General features: G+C 40.6%; 1 protein-coding gene across 3 annotated transcripts in view; it reads left to right on the forward strand.

Annotated features, from left to right (window-relative positions):
• Positions 1-26,880, forward strand: part of RCAN2 (regulator of calcineurin 2) — a 92,054-nt gene that overhangs the window by 37,132 nt on the left and 28,042 nt on the right. Inside the window, exon 1 of one of the 3 annotated variants that reach the window (XM_063442062.1) lies at positions 6,758-6,898. The exons of the other annotated variants lie outside the window; for them this stretch is intronic. Coding sequence (XP_063298132.1) covers positions 6,812-6,898 — 87 coding nt within the window. The 5' untranslated portion in view covers positions 6,758-6,811. Of the gene's footprint in view, positions 1-6,757; positions 6,899-26,880 lie in introns of those variants that run through there. 3 annotated transcript variants of the gene reach the window in all.

Here is a 26,880-nt window from a genome sequence, read left to right on the forward strand (position 1 = left end):
AGAAATTTTAGGTGACTTACTAATAGCAATTTAAACAACTAAAATGTAATTTAACCCCTTAAGGACAGAGCTTCGGAAGCTTGTCTTTGACTTAATGACAACGGCATTTTTTGCTGTTTGTGTTCAACTGCAATTTGCATTTGACTAATTTATTGCACCGACGCAGGACAGAAAGGGCTTTAATTTGATGTAACATATATATATATATATATATATATATATATATATATATACATACATACATGCTTATTTATTATAAAAAAATACAGAAAAGTGCAAAAAAATTAAAAATGTGTTTTTTTTAGTTTTTGCAATAATAATGTGTGCACAATTAGTGCAGGTTAAGGAAAGTAATTAAAAATAAATTCATTTAGTTGTTCTGATTTACAGAATATATAATGTGTCTGGGATTTTAAGTTTGTTTTGGTAGTTACAGGTCACAAAGCACAAGGAGTAAAATAAACTTTTATTGTGGAGCGATTTTAGAATTTGGTATGTTTGTCTTGTAAGCTTAATAGCCATAAAAGAAAACAAAATTGCCACACAAAAGTATATATTTATATAAAGTAGACACCACAGGCTATTTACCTCAGGTTGTTTTGACACTTTCTACGTAGCCATTTTACCGCCAACCTCTGCTAAATATTGGAGTAAAATTGTGTTTTTTGGGGGTTTTTGCACACAAACTTATAACAAAGAACTTCTCATGTGTATTTTGTAAAGTTGGTGTGTGCTATTCCTGTACAAAGTTTTATTATGTGTTCAGTTACTTCTGCTGAGTACAACGGTACCCCCATTGTATGTCTTTGGCACTATTTCGTGAAGCTACAGTGCCATATAGGAGACCTGTCCTTTTCAGTATTCACAGTAGAATTTTGAGAGACGGATTTAATGAGCCTATGCTTCCATTTGGGGTATTATAACAGTTTGACTGTTCAAAAAAAAAACCACAAAGGCCTACCATTTGTAAAAGTAGACACTCCAGGGTATCTCATAAGGTGCATATTGTGCCTTAGCATGCCCCCATTTTTTCACCAATATATGCCAAAGTATGTGGTAAAAAATAATTTGGGGCATTTTTTTTACATACGGATTGCATTTTTGCTGGGCATTTTGTATATTTCATATGTGTAACGGACCGTTTTGCTCAAAAGGGGATAAAACCCAGTTTAGGCGATAATCCCCTTTACAGATGCACAGGCAGCTACTGCAAACACCATTCTCCCGACTGGAGACACACGAACACTGAATCCGAGAAACCTTTTAAATTCTCCCAAGCATATGAATGCTGTAGACCATTGAATAGGAACCATACGAATAGGCTTGTACTCCTAGCAATCAACTGGAACAGCATGCAATAAATCCTTCCCCCCAATAATGAGACGACACATCACTTTGAGGGTAAAACAGGAACTCAGGACTGGGACACCCAGTCTGGCTTTTATTACAAACAAGTACATACAGGACACTCCCAGGGGGAGGATGAAATTAACCAATCACAGGGATGTACCTCCCACACATTTCCTCCCCTTAGATTAACACTTAACATAATTATACCGTACACCCTTTTCCCCAATTCCTGGATGTACCCCAAATACAGGGGGTGCACCTTTAAATCCAGCCTCGCTGGATAGCCCTTATTCAGGGGGACAACATACTCAAAATTCAAGTCATTCGGATGAATGGTTCGGGAGATATGGGTTTCCAAAGATTTGACCGACCGCATGGGCAAAGTATCCGAAAACAGTTCCATGCATTTTGGCCCTGCGGTCGGTCACAAACAAGTGAATGAAACAGACGAATTACTGGTGTTATAGAGACTAAGGGGGATTCGCATGAATCCCCTAGTTCGTGAGTTTCTTTCTACCGAACGGCGGGTCATTCGGTAGTTTCTATACGAATTTCTGGAAGTATGGAGGTCTCAGCGGTGTTTGCCTAGTCAAGTGTCCGATTTTAGTTCCAGACACTCGACGGCAAAACACCGCTGTTCGGTAGTTTAAGATGGCCGCCGCCACGTGTTTGTTTCCCGAATGGCGGCCACCCAGAGGACAAGGAATACATTACACTGGATTGCCAATTACCTGTTTGCAACATTGTTGCAAACGGTAATTGGAGGCACACTTATTCCTGGGTGGTCTGGTTGTTCGGTAGTTTCACTCAATATACTGAATGGAGTGATTCTACCGAACAGTCAGATGAATACTGCATATCTATATCCCAGGTTAGTTCAACACATAAATACATACAGGATATTAAGCAGGGTTGAAGTACCATGTTCTACAGTCTTAAAGGTACAGTATCACAAAAGTCCCAATAAGTTCACGGATGGCCCTTAAAGGCCCAGTAGCAGTAATATAAATCATTACATGCCCAAATATAGTTTTTATAGAGCAATATGTCCAGGGGCCGTAGTCGCAGGGCAGGAGGCTAGCAGCCAGGCCTCTCCAGTTCACAGTGGCGAAGCTGGTTTCGCCACAATATGTGCCACTAAGTTCAAAACCCCCAAATTATGCTCAGCTAAGTCTTCTGAGTAAAAAGACATCCCCAATGAATGTCTTTGGCACTATTTTGTGAAGCTACAGTGCCATATTGGAGACCAAGCCATATCAGTTTTTACAGAACTTTGAATTTTGACGCTGGGCCTATGTGCAATTTCCAAGCATCTTCACAGGTTTTAAATTCAAACTACCCCACAAAGGCCTACAATTTCTTAAAGTAGACACCCCAGGGTATTTCAAAAGGCATATTTTGAACCGTAGCCTGGGATAATTTTTCCGCTAGCTTGTACCAGGTGTAGTGGTAATAAGCGTTTTTTCTACCTTTTTGACACACAAAGTGAATTTGCACAGTATATTTTGCAAACCTTATGTGTGCTACGACTGTATAATACTTCATATGTTGCTCAGCTATGTCAGCTGAGTACAAAAATACCCCCGTATGTACCTTTGCCAGGTATATGTGGACATCGGAGGGGCACATTTGGGACATAGTTATTCCAGTTTTTTTCAAACTTTAAATTTTTACGCTGTGCCCATGTCCCATTTTAGAGTATTTTACCAGGCTATATAATTCAAACTACCCCATAAAGCCATACCATTTCTTAAAGAAGACATCCCAGGGTATTTCAAAAGACATATTTTGAACCTTAGCGTGGGATCATTTTTCCGCTAGCTTGTACCAGGAGTAGTGGTACTAAGCGTTTTTTCTGCCTTTTTGACACACAAAGTGAGTTTACACAGTATATTTTGCAAACCTTATGTGTGCTACGACTGTATAATACTTCATATGTTGCTCAGCTATGTGGTCTGATTACAGCAATACCCTCGTATGTACCTTTGCCAGGTATATGTGGATGTTGAAGGGGCACATTTGAGACGCAGCCATTCCGTTTTTTTCTATCTTTGAAGTTTCACGCTGTGTCCATGTTCCAATTTGGAGTAGTTTAGATGGTTGGTTATTGAAACTTCCCCACAAACACATACTATTTATTAAAGAATACACCCTGGGGTAATTCAAAAGGCATATTTTGAACCTTAGCGTGGGATCATTTTTTCTCTAGTTTGTTCTAGGTGTAGTGGTAATGAGCCTTTTTAAATGTATTTTTTTTAACTTTTTAAACTTTTTTTACTTTTTAAAACTATTTTTTAAACTTTTGTTTTGCTTATTAATTTTTTTAAACTTTTCTAAACTTTCTTAAAACTTTTTTTTACAGATTTAACATTTTTCTAAGCTTTTTTTTTTACTGTTAACCCCTAACTAGCAGTAAGCAGCACTAACCATAAATTCCCCATTTTCCCATAACTCCCACCCACCCCACCTAGAAAAAAATATTTAATTATACAATATTTAAATTAGTTAATTAAATAAATTGAACCCCTGAGGATTATAAAATAAAAGTTAATCGTCAGGGGTTAAAAAAAATTAGATCACAGTATAATACTGTGATCTGTGTTTTGATCACTGTAGGCAGTGATCGACTGGCAGGGAAGGGCTTAATTTTTATTTGGACTGGGTAAAGGGGGGTGTTTTTTTGTTTTTTTTTACTTAAACGTTATTAAAACTTTTTTTAACTTAATTTTTAACTTTTTAAAGCTTATTTTAAAACTTTTTTAACGTTAACCCTTAGTTAGCCTAACACCAAATCTCCCAATTCCCCACTAACTTCCACCCTCCCCAGCTAGCTAAATATATAATTTTAAAATACTTAAATTAATTAATAAAATAAATGTAACCCCTGAGGGTTAAAAAAAAAAAATTAATTAACCCTCAGGGGTTAAAAAAAAAAAATCAGATCATAGTAAAATGTAATCCCTGCCAATTGATCACTGTAGTCAGTGATCAATTGGCAGGGAAGGGGTTAATTTTTTATTAAAATAATTTTTTTTTTCACTAGGGGGCAGGATCAGCACTGATCAGTCTCCCTGCACTTCACACTGAACCCGGAAGTGGTTGTCAGCTGTCAGAGCGGGCACATGTGCTGGGGCAGCACTATCGGGTGCTCCCGGTCTGCCTCTAATACAGAGGCAGACCGGAGCACCATTAACCCCACGACCGCCGCGATTGCGGCGATCTGGGGTTAATTTTACCGCGTGACGGACGAGGTCTATCACTCGGCGTTAAGGCAATCCCCTGAGTGACGGACTTTGTCCGTCACTCGTCCTTAAGGGGTTAAAACAAGAACAAAGTATCTTATTTACACAGACTGATTTCTAAATACATTTGTTGTAGTTTAAAGGAAAATTATAGTGTTTGGAATACAGTCAAGAAATCGTTAGAAACCTTTTTTTCCACTTGATTCCAGTGTTAAATTACCTTCCGCAAGTGCATTAGGCCTTCTCCATAGGATAGCATTGAATCAATGCTCTCCTTTGGGAATATTAAAGATGCTGAATGTTCTCATGCAAAGCGTGAGGATGTCCAACGTCATTTCATGGAGTTAAACTGGTAAAAGGTGGTGCAGGAGACAGCCACTAGAGGCAGTCTTAGCCCTGCAATGTAAGCATTGCAATTTCTCTAAAAAGGCAATGTTTTTACATTGCATGGTTAAAGGGATTCTATAGTGTTAGGAATACAATATAGTGCTCACCCCCTTTCTTTTGTGCTTTTGGCAGCTAAAGGGTTAAAAATACCCTTTAGTCATGTACCTGATTCCAGCGCCGATATTCCTTGGGGCTGGGTTGGTGCTCCGCCTCCTCTGATGTGATCCGATGGAGGGGGGGGGGACCTAATGCGCATGCACTGCAAGCACATTATGTTTTCCTATGGAGATTATACCGACGCTGGATGTCCTCATGCAGAGTAAGATCCCGGAAGCGCCACTAGAGGCCGTCTTAGTGCTGCAATGTAAACATTGCAGTATCTCTAAAATTGCAACGTTTTACATTGAAGGACTAAGTGTGACTGGGACATTGTACCCAGACCACTTCTCTAAGATGATGTAGTCTGGGTGCATACAGTGTCCTTATAAAGGGGACAGGATCACTACACCTAGATCACTTCAATGAGATAAAGTGGTCTGGATCCCTATAGTGTCCCTTTAAAGACACATTACTGTCAGTATTATTGCTGTGGAGCTGTTATTCACTCAGACATACCAACAATATGGACAAGAGGGACATTCGGTTAGAAAAAACTAACAAAGGGATTTGGACCAAAAATAGGGGACATCCCTCCAAAATAGGGATGGGAGGTATATACACACCATTAAAAATCCACATCCTACAAGACTGTATATGTATAGGACCCCTGCTTTATGTGTACAGCTTTACAGAATATGGACTGTTGAATAGTCTGTTTATTTTCTCTGGTGTCCCCAGTTACAGTCAGCAAGACAAAAGCATCTGGTCTCATTCTTCTCCAAAATCTAGGCATCAAAGATTGAAGGTCACCTTTACCAAAGGGAAGACAGGTTCTCTTCTGGAGCAAGGTGCAATTACCATGGAAACCAGGAGAGTGTTTCACAGGATAAAGCACTATGCCCTAGAATTGCTCCTGTTTGTCTTGATAAATCTTCCTATTTGTGTCATTCTTGCTTTTTTTTTTCTGTATTATTATTAAGACGTCAGAGTGTTCTTTTCTTACATTTAATTAAAGAATAGGACCAGCAATAATTGCACAATTTGTGAAACAAATTAAATGATTAAGGGTGCTGCAATTTATTTGTGCTCAGACGGAATCTGTGTCAATGACTCACATTTTACATAAAACCTTTTTTTTTTTTTCTGGATTAAGACACAAAATTATTTACATCCCCCGTATAGTGATTTAATGGCCAGTTGTATAATCCACTTAGAATTATTGGGCAGATCTGGCACACTAAGTACAATCTAGATCTTGTTACATCATTGTCACCGGTATAAAGGATGGCATAAATGATTTGGTACCCAGGCTAGCTCGGCCAGCACTGTGACTGCATTGTTAGTGACTAAGTCCTCAATGGATTGAAGTCGGTGTTTTAGATTTAGTACATAATCATTTTCAATTTGCTCCACTGCACAGCCTGCAGATAAAAGGCTTCAAAAAATAGATTAAGCTTATGTCAGTCTCGGTGGTGATGTCATTCCTACGAGAGACGGTCTGGAGCTGTTACTATGCTCTGCCTGTTCAGTGTGAAAGCACACACAGGGAGAAAGGCACGGCACAGCTGTCCCTGGCAGAAACTGGCACCGGATTTCACATGGTCATTTTACGGAGAAGCTAAGGAGAACCAATCTGGAGAATCTTGAGAACGAGGACTGTTACGCAGGTGGTTTTTCCATCAACTTTTAGGCTTTAGTAGTTTGCTGGCTACGTTGTAACGGACAGAAAAAAAATGCCTTCTCGAAGTGTGGGCTACGACGTGTGCTCTTTGGTCGCCTGCCTGGTAGATATCGACATTTTCAACAATGTACATGTCAAGGTAAGCTATGATGATTCATTTTTCTCGAAGCAGGGATAAGGGCATGGATGATATAAACGGTATTGACTTGCGTAGCTGAGTGACCTATAATGGCACTCGGAAGGTGAGTATATGGAATTTATTCTTTACCACCAAAAAGCAACATCTCCTTCTTGAGAAAGGCTGTGATGAGTCGAAACTTTGTCACTAGGACTTAAAGAATGAAGTGCATATATTTCCCCTCTGTGTCATTATCTGGGAGGTTGTACCAGACCGTTTAGGAAGTGTGTGTGTCATTAACCTTGTACTTTTAATAAGCTTCATTTGGAAGACTCCTTTGCAATTTATTACACACATTCCATTGACCCTATTGATCAGAGAAGCTCTGTTACTCTGAGGAGCAGTTCCATTACAATACGTGTGTATCTGGCTGAGGATGGACTGGCATTAGTTTTATCATTCTCCAACCCTTTTAAAATGTTAGAAATGTTGTAATTTGCCAAATGGCATGAAAAGGTTCCTTAGAAAGGTTATCTGCTAATGTAAGTTTTCCCCTTCTAAAACTTACTTTTTAATATCGAAACAATAATTACCGTATTATCCCCAGATTAATTGTATAGGCTGAGACCTGGATAGCATTCATTCTATGACTAAATCAGTTTTTCTTGGAGTAATTCAAATTCTTTTTAGGGGCAGATTGACTAAACTGTCAACTGTGGAGAATCGACAAGCGAACGTGGAAAAAATTATGATTTGGGGATTTATTTCCAGGATCGATATTTAGATTTAAATTTGCAATTTCTTGTCATTTATCCACTGTCCTCAATTTAGAGAATAAACTGACTATGTTTACTAACGTATCCTGTTTTATACAGCCCTTCTTAGTATGTTGGTGTTTCGGCAAAAGGAATGTAAAGGATTTATTGATTTCTTCAGTATCAATTATTGAGCGCTGGTCAACACCCTTTAATATCTGTTACAGAGATAACATTATAGGCCAGGCATATGCAACCTTTGGCTTGCCAGATGTTTTGGACTACACCTCCCATGATGCTTTGCCAGCATTATGGATGTAAGAGCATTATGGGGGATGTAGTCCACAGTATCCGGAGTGCCAAAGTTTTCCTTTCCCAGTGTAGGCTGATTACAGTCCCCTTCAAGATCTTCATACATATTTCAGATGGATGCAGGTGCAATGGCTATAAACAGGTAGAGGGCAAAATAAGACATTATATTTTAACCGTAACTACTATAATCACTTCACATTGTCACCAAACGCGCAGAAAGTACCCTGCACCCACTCTTACAGATAAAAAGAGCTAATAACTGAAGATATTGTCACTTAGTACTGCAGCTATGCAGCCTGCATTCCTGGCTGGAGCAGTAAAATCTAGTCCGTTCCCCCATTTCTATTCAAGCGGCTGGTCTGCCTGCAGTCTGTCAGCTGCAGTGTTTGTTCGTGCATGTGATACAATTTTTCAAGTATTTTTTTTTTTTTTTTACATTTTTTTTATTTTAATTAAAGTAAATTTTGCATATTTATTTTTTAACTTTATATATGATGAACTAACAATGGACAATTTGATTCTGCTTATTGTCTCTTGAAAACATATTTGTCATGTTTTATTTTCTAGCAAAATGAAATGCCTTCTCTTTTATAGGGTTCTGTTTTAAACCTATTGTTGTGTACAGCGGGATTTACTTTGTATCTCTTCCTGTTTGCAATATCACAATGCTAACTAGCTGTCCCTGCTGTGTAACTCGATTGATGGCTAAGGTCCATATGAGCGCACACAGCTATACATTCCGTTTTCAGAATGTACCCATATTTCCTTACCAAAGCATTTATTTTAAAAAACTGTCAAATCCAAAATGTGGTTGTTTCCACAAAGGTTACTGGCGATCAATGCACACCAACACTTTTCCATTTTCACCTAATGTGCCATTACCTGCTACTTACACTGATCAGCCACAACATTAAAACCACTGACAGGTGATGTGAATAGCATTGATTATATCGTTACAATGGCATCTGTCACAGGGTGGGATATATTATGCAGCAAATGAACAGTCAGTTCTTCAATTCCATGTGTTGGAAGCAGGAAAAATGGGCAAGTGAAAATATCTGAGTGAGGGCTAAACAACTGGGTCAGAGCATCTCCAAACCGGCTAGTCTTGCGGGGTGTAACCTACCAAACGTGGTGCAAGGAAGGACAGCCGGTGAACCGACGTCAGGGTCATGGATGCCCAGTTAGATCAACTCTATGTAAAACGTGTAGAAACCAAGCGCTGGAGGAAACATTTTTCTTGTTAGGTAGTATCAATGTCACTATTTTCATACAGATTTTGGTAAAAGTGAAGGTGCAACTCATGCTTCGTAAAAATTGACTTATTTCAGTCCCGGTTTTAGCATTAGGTGAGCATTCTGTATGGAAGACGTGCTTATTCACTCATACATACAGTGTAAGTGACGCACTGATAGCCAGTGACTGATTACCGGCAACTGAGATATATCACTGATTACTGGCACCCGGGAAAAGTAAAACACTTCATACAGACAGCAAAGATGTAAACCTAACAAGCTCTGGGATCTCAATCTATGTTGGGACCACATTCGCACTAGGCAGATAAACCGTGGTTAAACTCACAGGTTTAGTCTCTCTTCATTTAGAGATGTCTATGTTTCTGTTTTGAGCTTTCCTGATTAGAAACTCATTTAGACTAATTTAGACTTGCAGATCATTTGCATGGCGTTGGATATCTGGGGTTTGTCTTCATCATGTCTCTAGAATCATTATACCGCCACATGCAAAACCGTGGAAAGTCCAGTAATGCCGGATTGTCCCCTCCACTTACACCCCCCACCCTCCCAGCTATCCGATATGATGTACAATGGGCATAGATAAAAAAAAATAGTAAAGTGAAAAATAAAATAAAGGAAAAGTGATGTGAATCATGATTTGAATTCCATTGGATAATTTCCATTATCTCTAAGATCTCCTTAAACATTGTAACAGTTGTATTATCCTGTGTGGCTCTTAAAGGAACATTATAGGGTCAGGAACAACAGTAAACACTATTTAGCCCCCTAGCCCCCCTTATCCTCTTTAAATACAGTGAAAACTGACATAATTCCAGCGCCACACAGCTCCATGTGGAAGCATTGGATTGGCTGAGATCGTTCATTCTGATGAATCAATGCATCTCTATGGGAAATGTTCAGCACCTCCATGCATTGCGTAGAGACGCTGAACAGCAGTGATGCACACCCAAGAAGCACTGCTAGTGGCCATCAAGGTGACTGCCACCGAATGTGTCCCTAGGCAGCAATGCAAAGACTGCCTTTTCTCTGAACAGACAGTGTTTACAGCAAAAAGCCTGCAGGGACTGACTATATACACCAGGGCAGCTACATTAAGCTGTTCTGGTAACTATAGTGTCCCTTTAACAAAGTTAGTTTCTATGCTACTCCAGCAAACAGAGTTCAAGATGTTTGTTTATCTCCTGGGCCCAAACAAAGCACACAAGCGGTTTGAAATGGTCATGGTGTCTGGAGTCTATATGTGCAGCATTTCACTGGGAAACATTGCTGGAGGTGAAGGCAAGGTATTTAGGGTGTCATCATAATTCAAATTCTATGCAGGTTTCTATACACAGAGTTCCATTCATGGTCTGAATTGGGTCAGCTGACACTGAGTAAATGAATGGCCGGTGCAATCGGCTTCTGGCTTCTACAGATCTATAGAAACTGATCTTGTTACCAGTGAGGTATCTCAGGGATCTGTACTTGGATCCATTCTCTTTAATATTTTTATTAGTGATATTGCAGAAGGTCTTGATGGTAAGGTGTGTCTTTTTGCTGATGGTACTAAGAAATGTAACAGGGTTGATGTTCCAGGAGGGATAAGCCAAATGGCAAATGATTTAGGTAAACTAGAAAAAGTTGTGGCAGCTGACATTTAATGTGGATAAGTGCAAGATAATGCATCTTGGACGTAAAAACCCAAGGGCAGAGTACAGAATATTTGATAGAGTCCTAACCTCAACATCTGAGGAAAGGGATTTAGGGGTAATTGTTTCTGATGACTTAAAGGTAGGCAGACAATGTAATAGAGCAGCAGGAAATGCTAGCAGAATGCTTGGTTGTATAGGGAGAGGAATTAGCAGTAGAAAGAGGGAAGTGCTCATGCCACTAAACTTGTTCATGGATTGCAGGATAAAACTTACAAGGAAAGGTTAAAGGATCTTAACATGTATAGCTTGGAGGGAAGATGAGACAGGGGGGATATGATTTAAATACATAAAGGGAATCAACACAGTAAAGGAGGAGACTATATTTAAAAGAAGAAAAACTACCACAACAAGAGGACATAGTCTTAAATTAGAGGGGCAAAGGTTTAAAAATAATATCAGGAAGTATTACTTTACTGAGAGGGTAGTGGATGCATGGAATAGCCTTCAACCTGAAGTGGTAGAGGTTAACACGGTGAAGGAGTTTAAGCATGCATGGGGTAGGCATAAGGCTATCCTAACTATAAGGTAAGACCAGGGACTAATGAAAGTATTTAGAACATTGGGCAGACTAGATGGGCCGAATGGTTCTTATCTGCCTTCACATTCTATGCTCATCACTAGCCACTTGCCCACATGACCAATAGCTGCCACTTCTGTTGAAGCCAAGGTAAAATAGATCCAAGGATTTATATGGATTATGCCATATTCTCACCCAACGATCTGCAGAAAAACCCATGCAATGACAGCAAGCAGTGTTTTGTATTGTTCTGCCATCCTGTTCAGATGATCATGTACTCGCTATAGCTTCATCTTGCTCCTCATAGTAGATCAGACTGGATCTTTCGCACAGTGAAAGGCTGTTCAATGACCTTCCACACGATAATGTTTGGTCCAACAACTGCTCATCTGGAGTGTGTCAAGTTTATCGAGTCTACGTGGTTTTCAGCACTAAATAATATCTCTTCCACATTTCGAGTGTTTTGCTGACTAATGTGAATGCTGACTTGCAGACGTAGAGTGGATCTTTATCCTAACATGCAACATGTAGTCTCTTAGTCTGGAGTGTTTTCTGGAGTGTTTCTTTGGCAGACCCAAGTATATTTTGCTACAATGTTCTGAATGATCTGGACTGTAATAATGACTCATCTAGGAATATTCTACTACTGTGACTACTGAACTGCCTCGTCAGCATGTTCTCTTCCCGTGGTTAATAGGGCAGCACCTGGTCCGTAATAACAGGTATCAATTTATTGTCCTTATATTAGATGTACCATTTGCCATGCCATATATGGACAACTTGCCACCTGTAACTCCAGTCACGTTCACCCAGCCAGATTTAAGAAGGTTTTTTGTTAAACGTTTGTGGAAGACTAACTTATGATATTTGAAGCTATATGTTTTCCCAGTAAGTGCTCTTTTTGCACAGATTATATTTTGACACTAGTGACAATTTGTCTTTTGTGGATGTTGTGACCCACTGGACCAAGTCACTGCCGCCAAGTAGCAAATCTCTATCTGCAGTTCTGTCACAGTACTGCAAATCACGCTAGAATGATTTCCTTTGTTTGCTTGCGTCTATTCTGCTTCAATGATTCCCGCAGGCAATTGCACGCTAATGATCTCAATTAACTTGATACGCCAATCTTTTTTCTTGTGATAAAAGCAATGAGAAGAAAATAGCACCAATTTATTTCCAGATGTAATACTAATTTTTTTTCTGGATGATATGTAAATAGGTTAGAAAGGAAAATAGGCAACCCTCAGTTTGTGGAGAAGGAACTAACATAGAATGTATGCAGTAGAAGAAGACATTCAATAAAGGAAGGATACTCTGAAGTGCGTGTTCATAGTACTACCGCAAGATGTCTTTCAATTTTTAACACGGTAATTATAGTATCACAACAGTTACAAAATATCAGCGGTGATGTGGATTAAGATATTTTTTTTAAATATCCATTGTAAAATTGAAGATCAAACCATGAAAAGCAATGTTTTAACAGATTTGCTCTGCTTTTAGAATTTTGCGAAAGAAAAGTTATGGACACAAGGTCACGCATTTAGACCGGAAGAAAGGAGATTTAGTCCAAGGCAAAGGAAATTGATTTTTTTACAGTTAGAACCATAATGCTGTGGGATTCTCTCCCTGAAGAGGTGGTTTTATCAGAGTCTATACAAATGTTTAACCCCTTAAGGACACATGACATGTGTGACATGTCATGATTCCCTTTTATTCCAGAAGTTTGGTCCTTAAGGGGTTAAACAGCAATTGGATAAATACTTGCATAAACATACAGGGATATCATTTCTAATTAGTGGGGTAAAAGCTTCTTGATCCAAGGAGATATCTGACTGCCATTCTGGAGTTAGGAGAGAATTTTTCCTAGTTTGTTGTCTTCTTTTAGATCAACATAAAAAACAAATGTGAGAAAGGCTGAACCTGATGAACACGTGTCTCTTTTCAGCTTTGTAACTCTAAAAACTATTTAAATATAATTATTCTCTAAATGTGGCTTTCACCCCTGGTTTATTCTATTTTCGAGTTCTAGTTTTTTCTATCCTGTTTATGATGACAAAAACATATAAACATTTAAATTACCAAAAAAATTGACTCTGCCATGTGGTTATGTAAATGGTTAGTATATGCACTATTTGTGTCATAAGATATATATATAGGGTAAAGATGTCTTAAAAGGAAGGCTTAGCTCTTAAAGGACCACTCTAGGCACCCAGACCACTTCAGCTTAATGAAGTGGTCTGGGTGCCAGGTCCAGCTAGGGTTAACCCATTTTTTTTTATAATCATAGCAGTTTCAGAGAAACTGCTATGTATGTGAATGGGTTAAGCCTTCCCCTATTTCCTCTAGTGGCTGTCTCACTTACATTGTAACAGGTATACCACAAACTTACTATTGCAATTAATAAAATGTTATACACCATTCTGGAATGCACTGTTATTTCCACAGCTCCAAAATCGGATTAAACTCACCAGATGCAGGATGGTGGGCAGGTACAGAGAATGTGATGGAAATTTATCTAGGTGTCACAGAATAATTAGCATCTGCATTTTTTCCCTACAATTTATTTTGCACTTTTTCCATAGTATTTTTTCCCATTACTTTTTATATAGTGCATTCCATTCATTATTAGTACTATGTATATCATTTGGCAGCCACACTGTTTTCTGTCTTCCTCTGTCCTCGTGCAACATTTCAATTTTGCCATGGAAACATTGCGCACATTAATTATTGCTGCATTATTTATAGTTAGTGTTGCCTAATAGTGTAGAAAATTTGGAGGGGAACATACAAAGAAATTAAACACTTTGACTCCTTTAAAAAACATTTTAATTGTTACAGATTTGAAACATCCATTTTTGGGAACACATACTAAATCTCCCCGTGTGTCAAACAGCAGGTCTCCTGTAGATATCACTGTGAAATTATCCATGAACCTGTAATCAAGTGATGTCTTCTAGACCAGTGTTCTGCAACCTTTTAACAAGGGTGCAGTTTGTGTGTGTGTGTGTGTGGGGGGTGCACAGTATGTGTGTGAGGTGGTAAGGTGTGTGTAAGGGGGTGCACGGTATGTGTGTGAGAGGTTGCTGTGTATGTGTATGTGTGAGGGTGGAGTTTAGTTTGTATATGTGTGGGGTGCAGGGTATGTGTGAGTGGTGCAGTGTGTGTGAAAGGATGCATAGTATGTGAGGGGTGTGTGTGTGAGGGTTGCAGAGTATGTTTGTGAGGGTGCTGTGTGTGTGTGAAGGGGTGCTGAGTGTGTGTGAGGGTGGAGTTTAGTTTGTATGTGTGAGTGGTGCAGTGTGTGTGAAAGGATGCATAGTATGTGAGGGGTGTGTGTGTGAGGGGTGCAGAGTATGTTTGTGAGGGTGCTGAGTGTGTGTGAGGGGGTGCAGGGTATGTGTGAGGGGCTGCAGGGTATGTGTGAAGTGGTGTAGTGTGTGTGTGTGTGTGTGTGAGAGGTCTATATTGTGGTGGTGGGGGGGTGATAAGGAAGCAAAAGGATATTATTTACTTAAAAGCTCTATGCCCCTCTTCTTACCTCTAGCCTGGAAGGAGTGGACATATCACTGCAATCCCTGGTGGTCCTGTGGTGGCGTGTGCACTTCAGCCTGCAGCTCCTCCTGCTTCAGGCCAACTTCGATAATTTCTTCCCGCGAGCACAGCGCTGTGTGGTAACGCACGGCAACGCTCCAACCTACCTGTTCACGGAAGGATCACAGTTTCCAGGATCCTCCTCCTGCCCTTCAGTCTCCTGGGACCTATTTCCCTCCCTCTCCCTTAACAAACAGCCAGGAGACCGGTAAGGGAGATCTTTGATCTCCCCACCGGCCCGAGAAAGGCAGACAGCAGGGCCGTCTCACCCCGGCTGATAGCATGGTGACAGCTTTCACGGACCAGCAGTAAATTCTTGCGGACCGGTCCTCGGACCACCAGTTGAAGACCACTGTTCTAGACAGCTCGATGAGCACTCTGTGTTATTTTCCTTTATTTTCGAGCTGTATACTCGAGTTGTTGTTCTCACAGATTGTCTGATGAGAACAGGTTGTGTTGAAACATAAACAAGTCTGGATGTGTGAGAAAATCCGGGACGATCAGGAAGTGAGCTTAAATTTTAAGGACTTACTCAAAATGAAAAGGTCACTTGACTCTATTGATCTGTACAAGCTGTCATACTAAATACCATCTCGCCCTGTGGCTTCGCCACCCTTAGGATAAAGCAGCCTCTTTCGCTGTAGACTATCGTGACCTTACGTTTGATGTGTGCTTGGCTGGGCTGTTTGGTGGAAATCGCAGTCTTCGAAATGGCTGTAACACTGAGCAGTATTCACGCTGGGTTTTACTCTCTGCTGAAAATTGCTCAGTGAAATGAAGCAGCCTATATTTCCTCTTCTTTTGCTGAGGGATGGTTTTTGTCCCCCTATGTACTTACAAGCTAGCAATAAAGGGGTTAATTAAACAGAATATATATACAGGGGAAAGTAGGTTTACGGAGTATTAGAGGCTTATGCAACTTTCTTAACACACCAGCAATCAAAGGGTTATACATATTGCTAGGCTGTTGCAATTTTGTCTTTTTTTTGTCATATGATTATTTTTTAAAATATATTAATGGTTTCAAAAGGTAAAATGCCTTTGTCTACACAAATCACTCTTCCAGCCCCACCTTGTGCGTAGTATAAAATACCCGATAATTGTATCTTGCATGTTTGACAGTGTTTGCATCTTGCATGTTTAAACAGTTACGTGCAAAATGGAAAAAGTATCTTTCCTAAGATCTCCTTATGTGCATTCCCATATATCATATACCTGTGGAATTGTGTTTTATGGTTAGGGTTAGATATTGATATAAAAACACAGTTTGTGTTATACAGGTACGCTCTATAGGAGGCTTCTAACCTTATTATGTGTTTTTTCTTCCATTTTCTGGGATCTGGCGGCATTTAGACTTGAGATTCATTTCGAAACCAAAATGCAATTCGGATTAATTTGGGCCAATCTGGTGTTCGGCACAATTCCATTATTCCGAGTAGTGTTGTCGCGAACCCGAAATTTTCGGTTCGCGAACGGCGAACGCGAACTTCCGCAAATGTTCGCGAACGGGCGAACCGTGCGAACCGCCATAGACTTCAATGGACAGGCGAATTTTAAAACACACAGGGACTCTTTCTGGCCACAATAGTGATGGAAAAGTTGTTTCAAGGGGACTAACACCTGGACTGTGGCATGCCGGAGGGGGATCCATGGCAAAACTCCCATGGCCCATAGTTGATGCAGAGTCTGGTTTTAATCCATAAAGGGCATAAATCACCTAACATTCCTAAATTGTTTGGAATAACGTGCTTTAAAACATCAGGTATGATGTTGTATCGATCAGGTAGTGTAAGGGTTACGCCCGCTTCACAGTGACAGACCAAACTCCCCGTTTAACGCACCGCAAACAGTCCTCTATATACAGAGTAAACATGGCTCCCTCTATATACAGAGTAACATGGCTCCCTCTGTATACTGTGTAAACATGGCTCCCCTCTATATACAGTGTAAACATGGCTCCCTCTATATACAGAGTAACATGGCTCCCTCTATATACAGTGTAACACGGCTCCCCTCTATATACAGAGTAACATGGCTCCCCTCTATATACAGAGTAACATGGCTCCCCTCTATATACAGTGTAAACATGGCTCCTCTCTATATACAGAGTAACATGGCTCCCCTCTATATACAGAGTAACATGGCTTCCCTCTATATACAGAGTAACATGGCTCCCCTCTATATACAGTGTAAACATGGTTCCCTCTATATACAGTGTAAACATGGCTCCTCTCTATATACAGAGTAACATGGCTTCCCTCTATATACCGTGTAAACATGGCTCCCCTCTGTATATAGAGGGAGCCATGTTACTCTGTATATAGAGGGAGCCATGTTTCCACTGTATATAGTGTAACATGGCTCCCCTCTATATACAGAGTAACATGGCTCCCCTCTATATACAGTGTAAACATGGCTCCTCTCTATATACAGAGTAACATGGCTCCCCTCTATACAGGGGCGTACCTGGAGCATTTGGCACCCGGGGCGGATCCTTTATTTGGCACCCCCCTCCCCAACTTTGAAATGTAAAAAACAGCTGCAATTTTTTTTAAAATGTATGTTTATGCAGTGTGTGTATAGTGTGTAAAGTGTGTGTATATTGTGTGTATAGTGAGTGTGTATAGTGTGTGTGTATAGTGTGTATAGTGTGTGCAGTGTGTGTATAGGGTGTGTATAGTGTTTGTATGCAGTGTGTGTAGTGTGTGTGTATAGTGTGTGCATAGTGTATGCAGTGTGTGCAGTGTGTGTGTATATTGTGTGTGTAGTGTGTGTATAATGTGTGCAGTGTGTATGTAGTGTGTGTGTATAGTGTGTGCATAGTGTATGCAGTGTGTGCATAGTGTGTACAGTGTGTGTAGTGTGTGTATAGTGTGTGCAGTGTGTGTATAGTGTGTATGCAGTCTGTGTATAGTGTGTATGCAGTGTGTGTATAGTGTATGCAGTGTGTGTATAGTGTATGCAGTGTGTGCAGTGTGTATGCAGTGTGTGTAGAGTGTGTATAGTGTATGCAGTGTGTGTATAGTGTGTGTATAGAGTGTGCAGTGTGTGTATAGTGTGTGCAGTGTGTATGCAGTGTGTGTAGTGTGTGTATGCAGTGTGTGAAGTGTGTGTGCATAGTGTGTACAGTGTGTGTATAGTGTGTACAGTGTGTGTGTATATTGTGTGTATAGTGTGTGTATATTGTGTGTAGTGTGTGTATAGTGTGTGCAGTGTGTGTATAGTGTGTATGCAGTGTGTGTCCCCAAGCCCCTAGTCACACAACCAAATAAAAAAAGCCCCTACCTACCCCCCTCACCCTAAAAAATAGTGAAGGGGGAATAAAATGACTACCCTGTAAAGTAAAATTCAACTTACTATTCAACGTCTTCTTCTTCTAAAATCTTCATTTTTTTAGCCCCAAAAAAGGCCAAATAAAAAGCCATCATACCCGTCGAACTTAAAAATAAAATAAAAAACCAGAGCACAAAAAAAATTAATCCATCTTCACCCATGGAGGGCTCCGTGTCAGTGTTTATCAGGGATCCTTAGGATAGGTGTCAATCCATATCTGCCAAGTGACCCTATGTAGGGGGAACAGTCCCTATTCTGCTCTGTGTCAGTGTCTGGAGGGAGTATCTGCAGTAACACAGAGTGTCTGGGGGGAGTATCTGCAGTAACACAGGGTGTCTGGAGGTAGTATCTGCAGTAAAACAGAGTGTCTGGGGGTAGTATCTACTTGTAACATTTATATGCACTAAAAAAAAAAAAAATTGAAAAAAAAAAAAATGGTTGCAGCTTCCGAATTAATCTAAAATGGATGCTGTCCAGTAGGTGGGAGGGTCTGCTAGGGAGGGTGTGCTGCTGATTGGCTGTAATGTGTCTGCTGACTGTGAGGTACAGGGTCAAAGTTTACTCAATGATGACGAATAGGGGGCGGACCGAACACCGCATGTGTTCGCCCGCGGTGGCGGACGCGAACATGCTATGTTCGCCAGGAACTATTCGCCGGCGAACAGTTCGGTACATCACTAATTCCGAGCTGAAATGTGCCAGAATTATTGAATAAACGAAACGCGCCATTCTGAATATGTTCAGCGGCGTTTAATATTCTGATTTCTGATAATAGTGCCTATAAAAAAGAGATGATTGACGGGAAAAAAAAGATTAATGGGTATGAGAAGGCCACTAAATGTTGATTCTATTCACAGATTAAGTGAAACGTGAGCAATACATTGAAAAGCAGGAGTAAAAAAAAAAAAATCGATACAGTATATGTATTAATATACATATGTATTTGATAAATGTTCCAATCGGTGTACTGATAAGTATATACATAATGTTGTATGTTATATTACGTATATATTTTGCACCCACTGATTGGCCCATTTTTGTACCTTTTAGGTTTGTTTTCCTGATTCGATTCTCGAACAGACATCTGACTACATTTTGTGTCCTGAAACATGTCCCATCTTCGGGGAAAAATCAGGGCTCGAGTCCTGCAGGAACGCGTGGGAACGACGTTCCTGCACTTTTTTTTAGTGCAGGAACGCCGTTCCCATTTGTGGTTCTGCAGGCACTCAGGGGGCGGCAAAAAATGCCGCCCCCAAATGTCCCCGTGTTCCCCCTGTCATGGGGGGCCCAAGAGGTGGCCTAATGGCCACCTGAAGGATCCCCCCCGGCCGGCTCTTGTCTCGCTGTCAGACGCGGCGAGGGAGCTGTGTCCTCTCTGCTCCCTCTCGCTGCGCCGTTTGCTGATGCTGGGAGCCGGAATATGACGTCATTTCCGGCTCCCGGCATCAGCAGACAGCCCGCGCGGCGAGAGGGAGCAGAGAGGACACAGCTCCCTCGCCGCGTCTGACAGCGAGATAAGAGCCGGACGCACTGAAGCCCCACTGGACCCCAGGGACAGGTCCACGCCAGCTCTCCAGGTAGGGAGGCTGGGTGGACATTTTTAATGTGAAAAAAAAATACAAATATTTTTTTTGTGTGTGTGTCTGTGAGTGTATGTGTGTGTGTCTGTGTATGTGTCTGGGAGTGTGTATGTGTGTATGTGTGTGTGTCTGTGAGTGTGTGTGTGTCTGTGAGTGTGTGTGTGTCTGGGAGTGTGTGTGTCTGGGAGTGTGTGTGTGTCTGGGAGTGTGTGTGTGTGTATGTGTCTGTGAGTGTATGTGTGTGTCTGTGGATGTGTCTGGGAGTGGGTCTGTGTGTATGTGTCTGGGAGTGTGTCTGTGTGTATGTGTGTATGTGTGTGTGTGTGTGTGTCTGTGTCTGTGAGTGTATGTGTGTGTGTGTCTGTGAGTGTGTGTGTGAGTGGATGTGTGTGAGTGCGTATGTGTCTGGGAGTGTGTGTGTGTGTCTGTGAGTGTATGTGTCTGTGAGTGTGTGTCTGTGAGTGTGTGTGTGTCTGTGAGTGTATGTGTGTCTGTGAGTGTATGTGTGTCTGTGAGTGTGTGTGTGTCTGTGAGTGTATGTGTCTGGGAGTGTGTGTCTGTGAGTGTGAGTGTATGTATGTGTGTGTGTGTGTACGTGTGAGTCTGTGTGTGTGTCTGTGAGTGTGTGTGTACGTGTGAGTCTGTGTGTGTGTCTGTGAGTGTGTGTGTGTGTCTATGAGTGTATGTGTGCACCTGAGTGTGTGTGTATGTGTTTATATATGCATGCAAGTTTTGTTTTTTTCTGGTGGTGGGGTGAGGGTGGAACTCGAGTGAGTTCCCACACTTTATTCCCCAGGACTTGACCCCTGGGAAAAATGATTCTGCAAAGTTTAAATTTCTCTCTTTGACAAGTCTAATGGCAGTGTAGAGGTCATGCTCTGATCGCTAAACGTGGGTATAGCTAGTTGCACATTAAGCTGCATTGGTAGTTCTGATGAAACCAGAGATTTTCAATTTACAAATGTTCTCACACAACTTGAACCAGCAGTTGCAACGCATGAAAGTTGTAGATTAGCCGTCAAACAATTCTGTACAGAGTAAAGACAAGGTGCTGTGACCTGGTATTAATTAGTAAAGTCAGGGGAAAATCAGTGGGCTCAGATCCTACTCCGGTAAAGGAACAGCTAAGTCACATGAAGGCACTATAACAACTACATCTACATGAAGTTGTTATGGTGCCAGGAGGCCACGGGCACATTCTTACCTTCAGGGGTTAAACAGTTTTGGAACGGTTTAACCCAGAAGTTGGCTCAAGCCTTGGAAGAGGTATGTTTCTTTCCGAGCCTGTTTTGTGAATGGGGAGTCATTGATTGGCTGAGAGTGTCAGCGCTGGAGGGAACTTCTGGGTTAAGTTTTGTTAAGTTCTGTAAGCCAATCAGCAGAGCCCCTGCCCGGCAGCACTACCTGCTTTCTGAAACTGTGATTTAGATGAAGTTGTTCTGGTGACCCTTTAAAGTCGCGATCTCCACATTTCTTATTGGATGTGACAATCAGTATGCGTGCATGTATGTGTGGTGTGGGTTCTAATATTGTCCTGTTTCTTATGAAGGATTTTTGTCTTTTTCCTTCCTTCAAAAATGGTGCTTGCCACTTAAAACTGGGTGAATGTTTTGCTGCTAAATGGATTTTTTATCTCCAATAGCCCCAAAAATTCCAAGGGCCAGATTTTTTGTTTTAAACCATAGCATTTGGTTGTGATCCAAAAGGCCCAGTCTCTGTGCCCAAAACGGACAAAATCCATACTATGATTTAAAAATAAAAAGCTGTGTTTAAAACAGCATCCACTGTTAAATGGACCGACAGAAGTTCAGGGTGAAGGCTGCAACATAATGGCCATCTGTGCGTATTTGAATGTCAAGCCGGGAACTCTGGGATAGCTTGGAAACTTGATTTCTTGAGATTCTGTATCCCGAGGTGACGCTTATCTGACAAGTTACACATTATATTGGTTGGTATGGGCCTTCTGCTCATATTACAAACCGTGCCTGATTTGGCAGGATTATTCTTAGGTGTCCCCAATAAAGGTAGCACTTGTGCATCATTAGACTTGCTCAGCTCAGTTAAATGCTTTTTGTGGGGCTGCCCCTTTTTTGGGAGGGCAAGTATGATACCTTCCTACATTTCAAACAGACAAAGAGGGACATGTTAAGTTTAGGGGGTGTGGCCAGGGGCAGGCTGTGCAGACAAATTTTAGGTTACTTAAAGGGACCCTATAGTCACCAGAACAAATACAGCTTAATGTAATTGTTCCGGTGAGTATATTCACTTCCTGCAAGCATTTTCATGTAAACACTGTCTATTCAGAGAAAATGCAGTGTTTACATTACAGCGTAGGGATACCTCCAGTGGCCACTCCTCAGATGGCTACTAGAGGCGCATCCTGGGGCAGTGCTGCACACTGTGCAGCACTGCTGTTCAGAATCTCTATGCTCTTCATGGAGACACTAATTTTTCCTCATAGAGATGCATTGATTCAATGCATTTCTATAAGGAGGTGCTGATTGGCCAAGCCGGATTTTGGCCCCGTCCCACCTCCATGCCGATTTCACCCAATCCAATGCTTTACCTACGGGAAAACATTGGATTGGCTGAAATCATCAATTCTGATGATGTCAGCCAAAAAGGCGGATAAGGGTGGGGGCCAGTGCTGGCGGACCCACGCGGCGCCGGAAATAAGGGACGTTTTATTTGCTTTTAAGGGGCAAAGCAAGCTACCTAAATAATTATTTTAACACTATAGGGTCAGGAATACATGTTTTTGTTCCTGGCCCTATAGTGTTACTTTAATTATAACAATTTATGGAACTAAAATGTAATTTAGAACATGAACAATGTATCTAATTGACACAGGCTGATTTCTAAACACATTTATTGAAGTTTAAATACACATTACTGGGAGAATTATTGCTGTGGAGCTCTGTTATACACTCAGACACATTACTGGGAGTATTATTGCTGTGGGGCTCTGTTATACACTCAGACACATTACTGGGAGTATTATTACTGTGGAGCTCTGTTATACACTCAGGCACATTACTGGGAGTATTATTGCTGTGGAGCTCTGTTACACACTCAGACACATTAATGGGATTATTATTGCTGTGGAGCTCTGTGATACACTCAGGCACATTACTGGGAGTATTATTACTGTGGAGCTCTGTTATACACTCAGACACATTACTGGGAGTATTATTACTGTGGAGCTCTGTTATACACTCAGACACATTACTGGGAGTATTATTGCTGTGGAGCTCTGTTATACACTCAGACACATTACTGGGAGTATTATTGCTGTGGAGCTCTGTTATACACTCAGGCACATTACTGGGAGTATTATTGCTGTGGGGCTCTGTTATACACAGACACATTACTGGGAGTATTATTGCTGCGGAGCTCTGTGATACACTCAGGCACATTACTGGGAGTATTATTACTGTGGAGCTCTGTTATACACTCAGACACATTACTGGGAGTATTATTGCTGTGGAGCTCTGTTATACACTCAGACACATTACTGGGAGTATTATTGCTGTGGAGCTCTGTGATACACTCAGGCACATTACTGGGAGTATTATTGCTGTGGAGCTCTGTTATACACTCAGACACATTACTGGGAGTATTATTGCTGTGGAGCTCTGTTATACACTCAGACACATTACTGGGAGTATTATTGCTGTGGAGCTCTGTTATACACTCATACACATTACTGGGAGTATTATTGCTGTGGAGCTCTGTTATACACTCATACACATTACTGGGAGTATTATTGCTGTGGAGCTCTGTGATACACTCAGGCACATTACTGGGAGTATTATTACTGTGGAGCTCTGTTATACACTCAGACACATTACTGGGAGTATTATTGCTGTGGAGCTCTGTTATACACTCAGACACATTACTGGGAGTATTATTGCTGTGGAGCTCTGTTATACACTCATACACATTACTGGGAGTATTATTGCTGTGGAGCTCTGTTATACACTCATACACATTACTGGGAGTATTATTGCTGTGGAGCTCTGTGATACACTCAGGCACATTACTGGGAGTATTATTACTGTGGAGCTCTGTTATACACTCAGACACATTACTGGGAGTATTATTGCTGTGGAGCTCTGTTATACACTCAGACACATTACTGGGAGTATTATTGCTGTGGAGCTCTGTTATACACTCAGACACAGTACTGGGAGTATTATTGCTGTGGAGCTCTGTTATACACTCATACACATTACTGGGAGTATTATTGCTGTGGAGCTCTGTTATACACTCATACACATTACTGGGAGTATTATTGCTGTGGAGCTCTGTGATACACTCATACACATTACTGGGAGTATTATTGCTGTGGAGCTCTGTGATACACTCATACACATTACTGTGAGTATTATTGCTGTGGAGCTCTGTGATACACTCATACACATTACTGGGAGTATTATTGCTGTGGAGCTCTGTGATACACTTATACACATTACTGGGAGTATTAATGCTGTGGAGCTCTGTTATACAGTCAGACACATTACTGGGAGTATTATTGCTGTGGAGCTTTGTTATACACTCAGACACATTACTGGGAGTATTATTGCTGTGGGGCTCTGTTATACACTCAGACACATTACTGTGAGTATTATTGCTGTGGAGCTCTGTTATACACTCAGAAGTACCATCAATAGAGAGCTACTAGAAAAGAGGGACATTAGGATAGAACAGAGGGATTTGGGTTAACTGTAGTGACTGTCCCTCCTAAATAGGGACACCTGGGAGGCAGACAGCATGGTGTCACAGGAACACCCCCTACTGGCTCATTGGACCGTACCATTGGACTCATTGGATCATGTACCGTACCTAACACACTCAGTGGTATTTTCATGGTATGTAAAAGGCTTCTCTTCCCACAATTGGATGTCGTATTACTGCTTTAAAGGGACACTATAGTCACCTGAACAACTTTAGCCTAATGAAGCAGTTTTGGTGTATAGAACATGCCCCTGCAGTCTCACTGCTCCATCCTCTGCCATTTAGGAGTTAAATCCCTTTGTTTATGAACCCTAGTCACACCTCCCTGCATGTGACTTGCACAGCCTTACATAAACACTTCCTGTAAAGAGAGCCCTTTTTAGGCTTTCCTTATTGCAAGTTCTGTTTAATTAAGATTTTTATCCCCTGCCATGTTAATAGCTTGCTAGACCCTGCAAGAGCATCCCGTATGTGATTAAAGTTCAATTTAGAGATTGAGATACAATTATTTAAGGTAAATTACATCTGTTTGAAAGTGAAACCAGTTTTTTTTTTTTTTCATGCAGGCTCTGTCAATCATAGCCAGGGGAGGTGTAGCAAGGGCTGCATAAACAGAAACAAAGTGATTTAACTCCTAAATGACAGTGAATTGAGCAGTGAAATTGCAGGGGAATGATCTATACACTAAAACTGCTTTATTTAGCTAAAGTAATTTAGGTGACTATAGTGTTCCTTTAACTTATCCTTTGTTTGTCAGGATGTGTAATGGGTTTTTGAAGTTTAGAATTGGAAATGTGTATTTTTCTAGTGAGAAAATATGTAAAAAATAATACCTATTTTTCAAGCTATACATTTCTGAGAGATAATTGGGTTGTAAATTAGTCAGCGTTAATCCTGAGGCCTTGATTTGGCACAGTTTGGTTGTTTTATGTATATATATATATATATATATATATATATATAGATCGATATTGTATTATTTTTCCCGTCAAGTCATATTTTTAGAATTGTTATTTTAGTCACCTAGCAACGTTCTTATTCGTAAAATAAAATATACAATTAATTAAGTGGAATGTCTCCTAAAAGATAAAAATGTTTTTGGGAAGGAATACGCAACATTTTCCCCTTAATTTTTATACATTTCAGCTGGTGCCATGAAAGTGCACATTCTTATCAGTTTATTTTAAGAAACATGAGATAATGAACTGCCGAATGCGAAAATAGATTTAAAGGAACAGTAAGGTCATCAAAACAACTTTAGTTTAATGAAGCCGTTTTAGTGTATAGATCATGCCCCTGGAGTCTCACTGCTCAGTTCTCTCTCATTTAGGAATTAAATCACTTTTGTTTCAGTCCATGCACACCTCCTTTTACACAGCCTGCATGAAAACAAATGGTTCAGTTTTCAATAAGACGTTAACTTACTCCAGATGTTTTTATCTCCTTCTCTGCAAATGGAACTTTAATCTCACCAGGAAGCTCCTGCAAGGTTTAGCTAGCTATTAACAGAGCAGGAGACAAGACATCCCAAATTTAACAGAATTTGCAATAAAGGAAGTGTAAATATTAGATGACTCTTTACAGGAAGTGTTTAGGATGCTGTGATTTAACTCCTAAATGGCAGAGAATTGAACTGTGAGGCTGCAGGGGCATGATCTATACACCAAAACTGCTTCATTAGACTGTAGTGTCCCTCTAAGTAGAATTTGTTGACCTGTGGATTAAGATGTGGGTAGAGAACTAAAACCTGTCTGACAAGCAAGGCAGACCTCACCCCTTGAGCAAGTTCTGATTCCGGTACTAGGCATTTCTTCTTCCAATTTCCATATACCAGAGATTTCTCTTACAGTTATCTACACTAAAAAATAAAATATGTGCTAGCAGTTTCAGTGGCTAGATATTATGTTATTTTAAAGAATGTAGCATTTCATCTATATATTGTACTAGTGGAATTGACAGCAAATTATTACATTAAAATAAAAAACTACACCTGTCAATCATTTCTAATCACTGATGACTGATAGCAGAGTTATGTATGCCAAGAATTAATTGACTGGGATAGCAAAGTCCATCTCTCCTACAAGACATTCGACTACTTATCGAACATCACATCAAAGAAGCTTTGCCTAGGGACCCGGGTCAACAAAACAGGTCACTGTTTAGGGACCACTGTTTTAAATAGGGAGACAACTGGAGAAACCCACAATATATATATATATATATATATATAT

Source organism: Pelobates fuscus, chromosome 2 (genome assembly GCF_036172605.1).
Source record: "Pelobates fuscus isolate aPelFus1 chromosome 2, aPelFus1.pri, whole genome shotgun sequence".
In the NCBI taxonomy this organism is placed as follows: domain Eukaryota; kingdom Metazoa; phylum Chordata; class Amphibia; order Anura; family Pelobatidae; genus Pelobates; species Pelobates fuscus.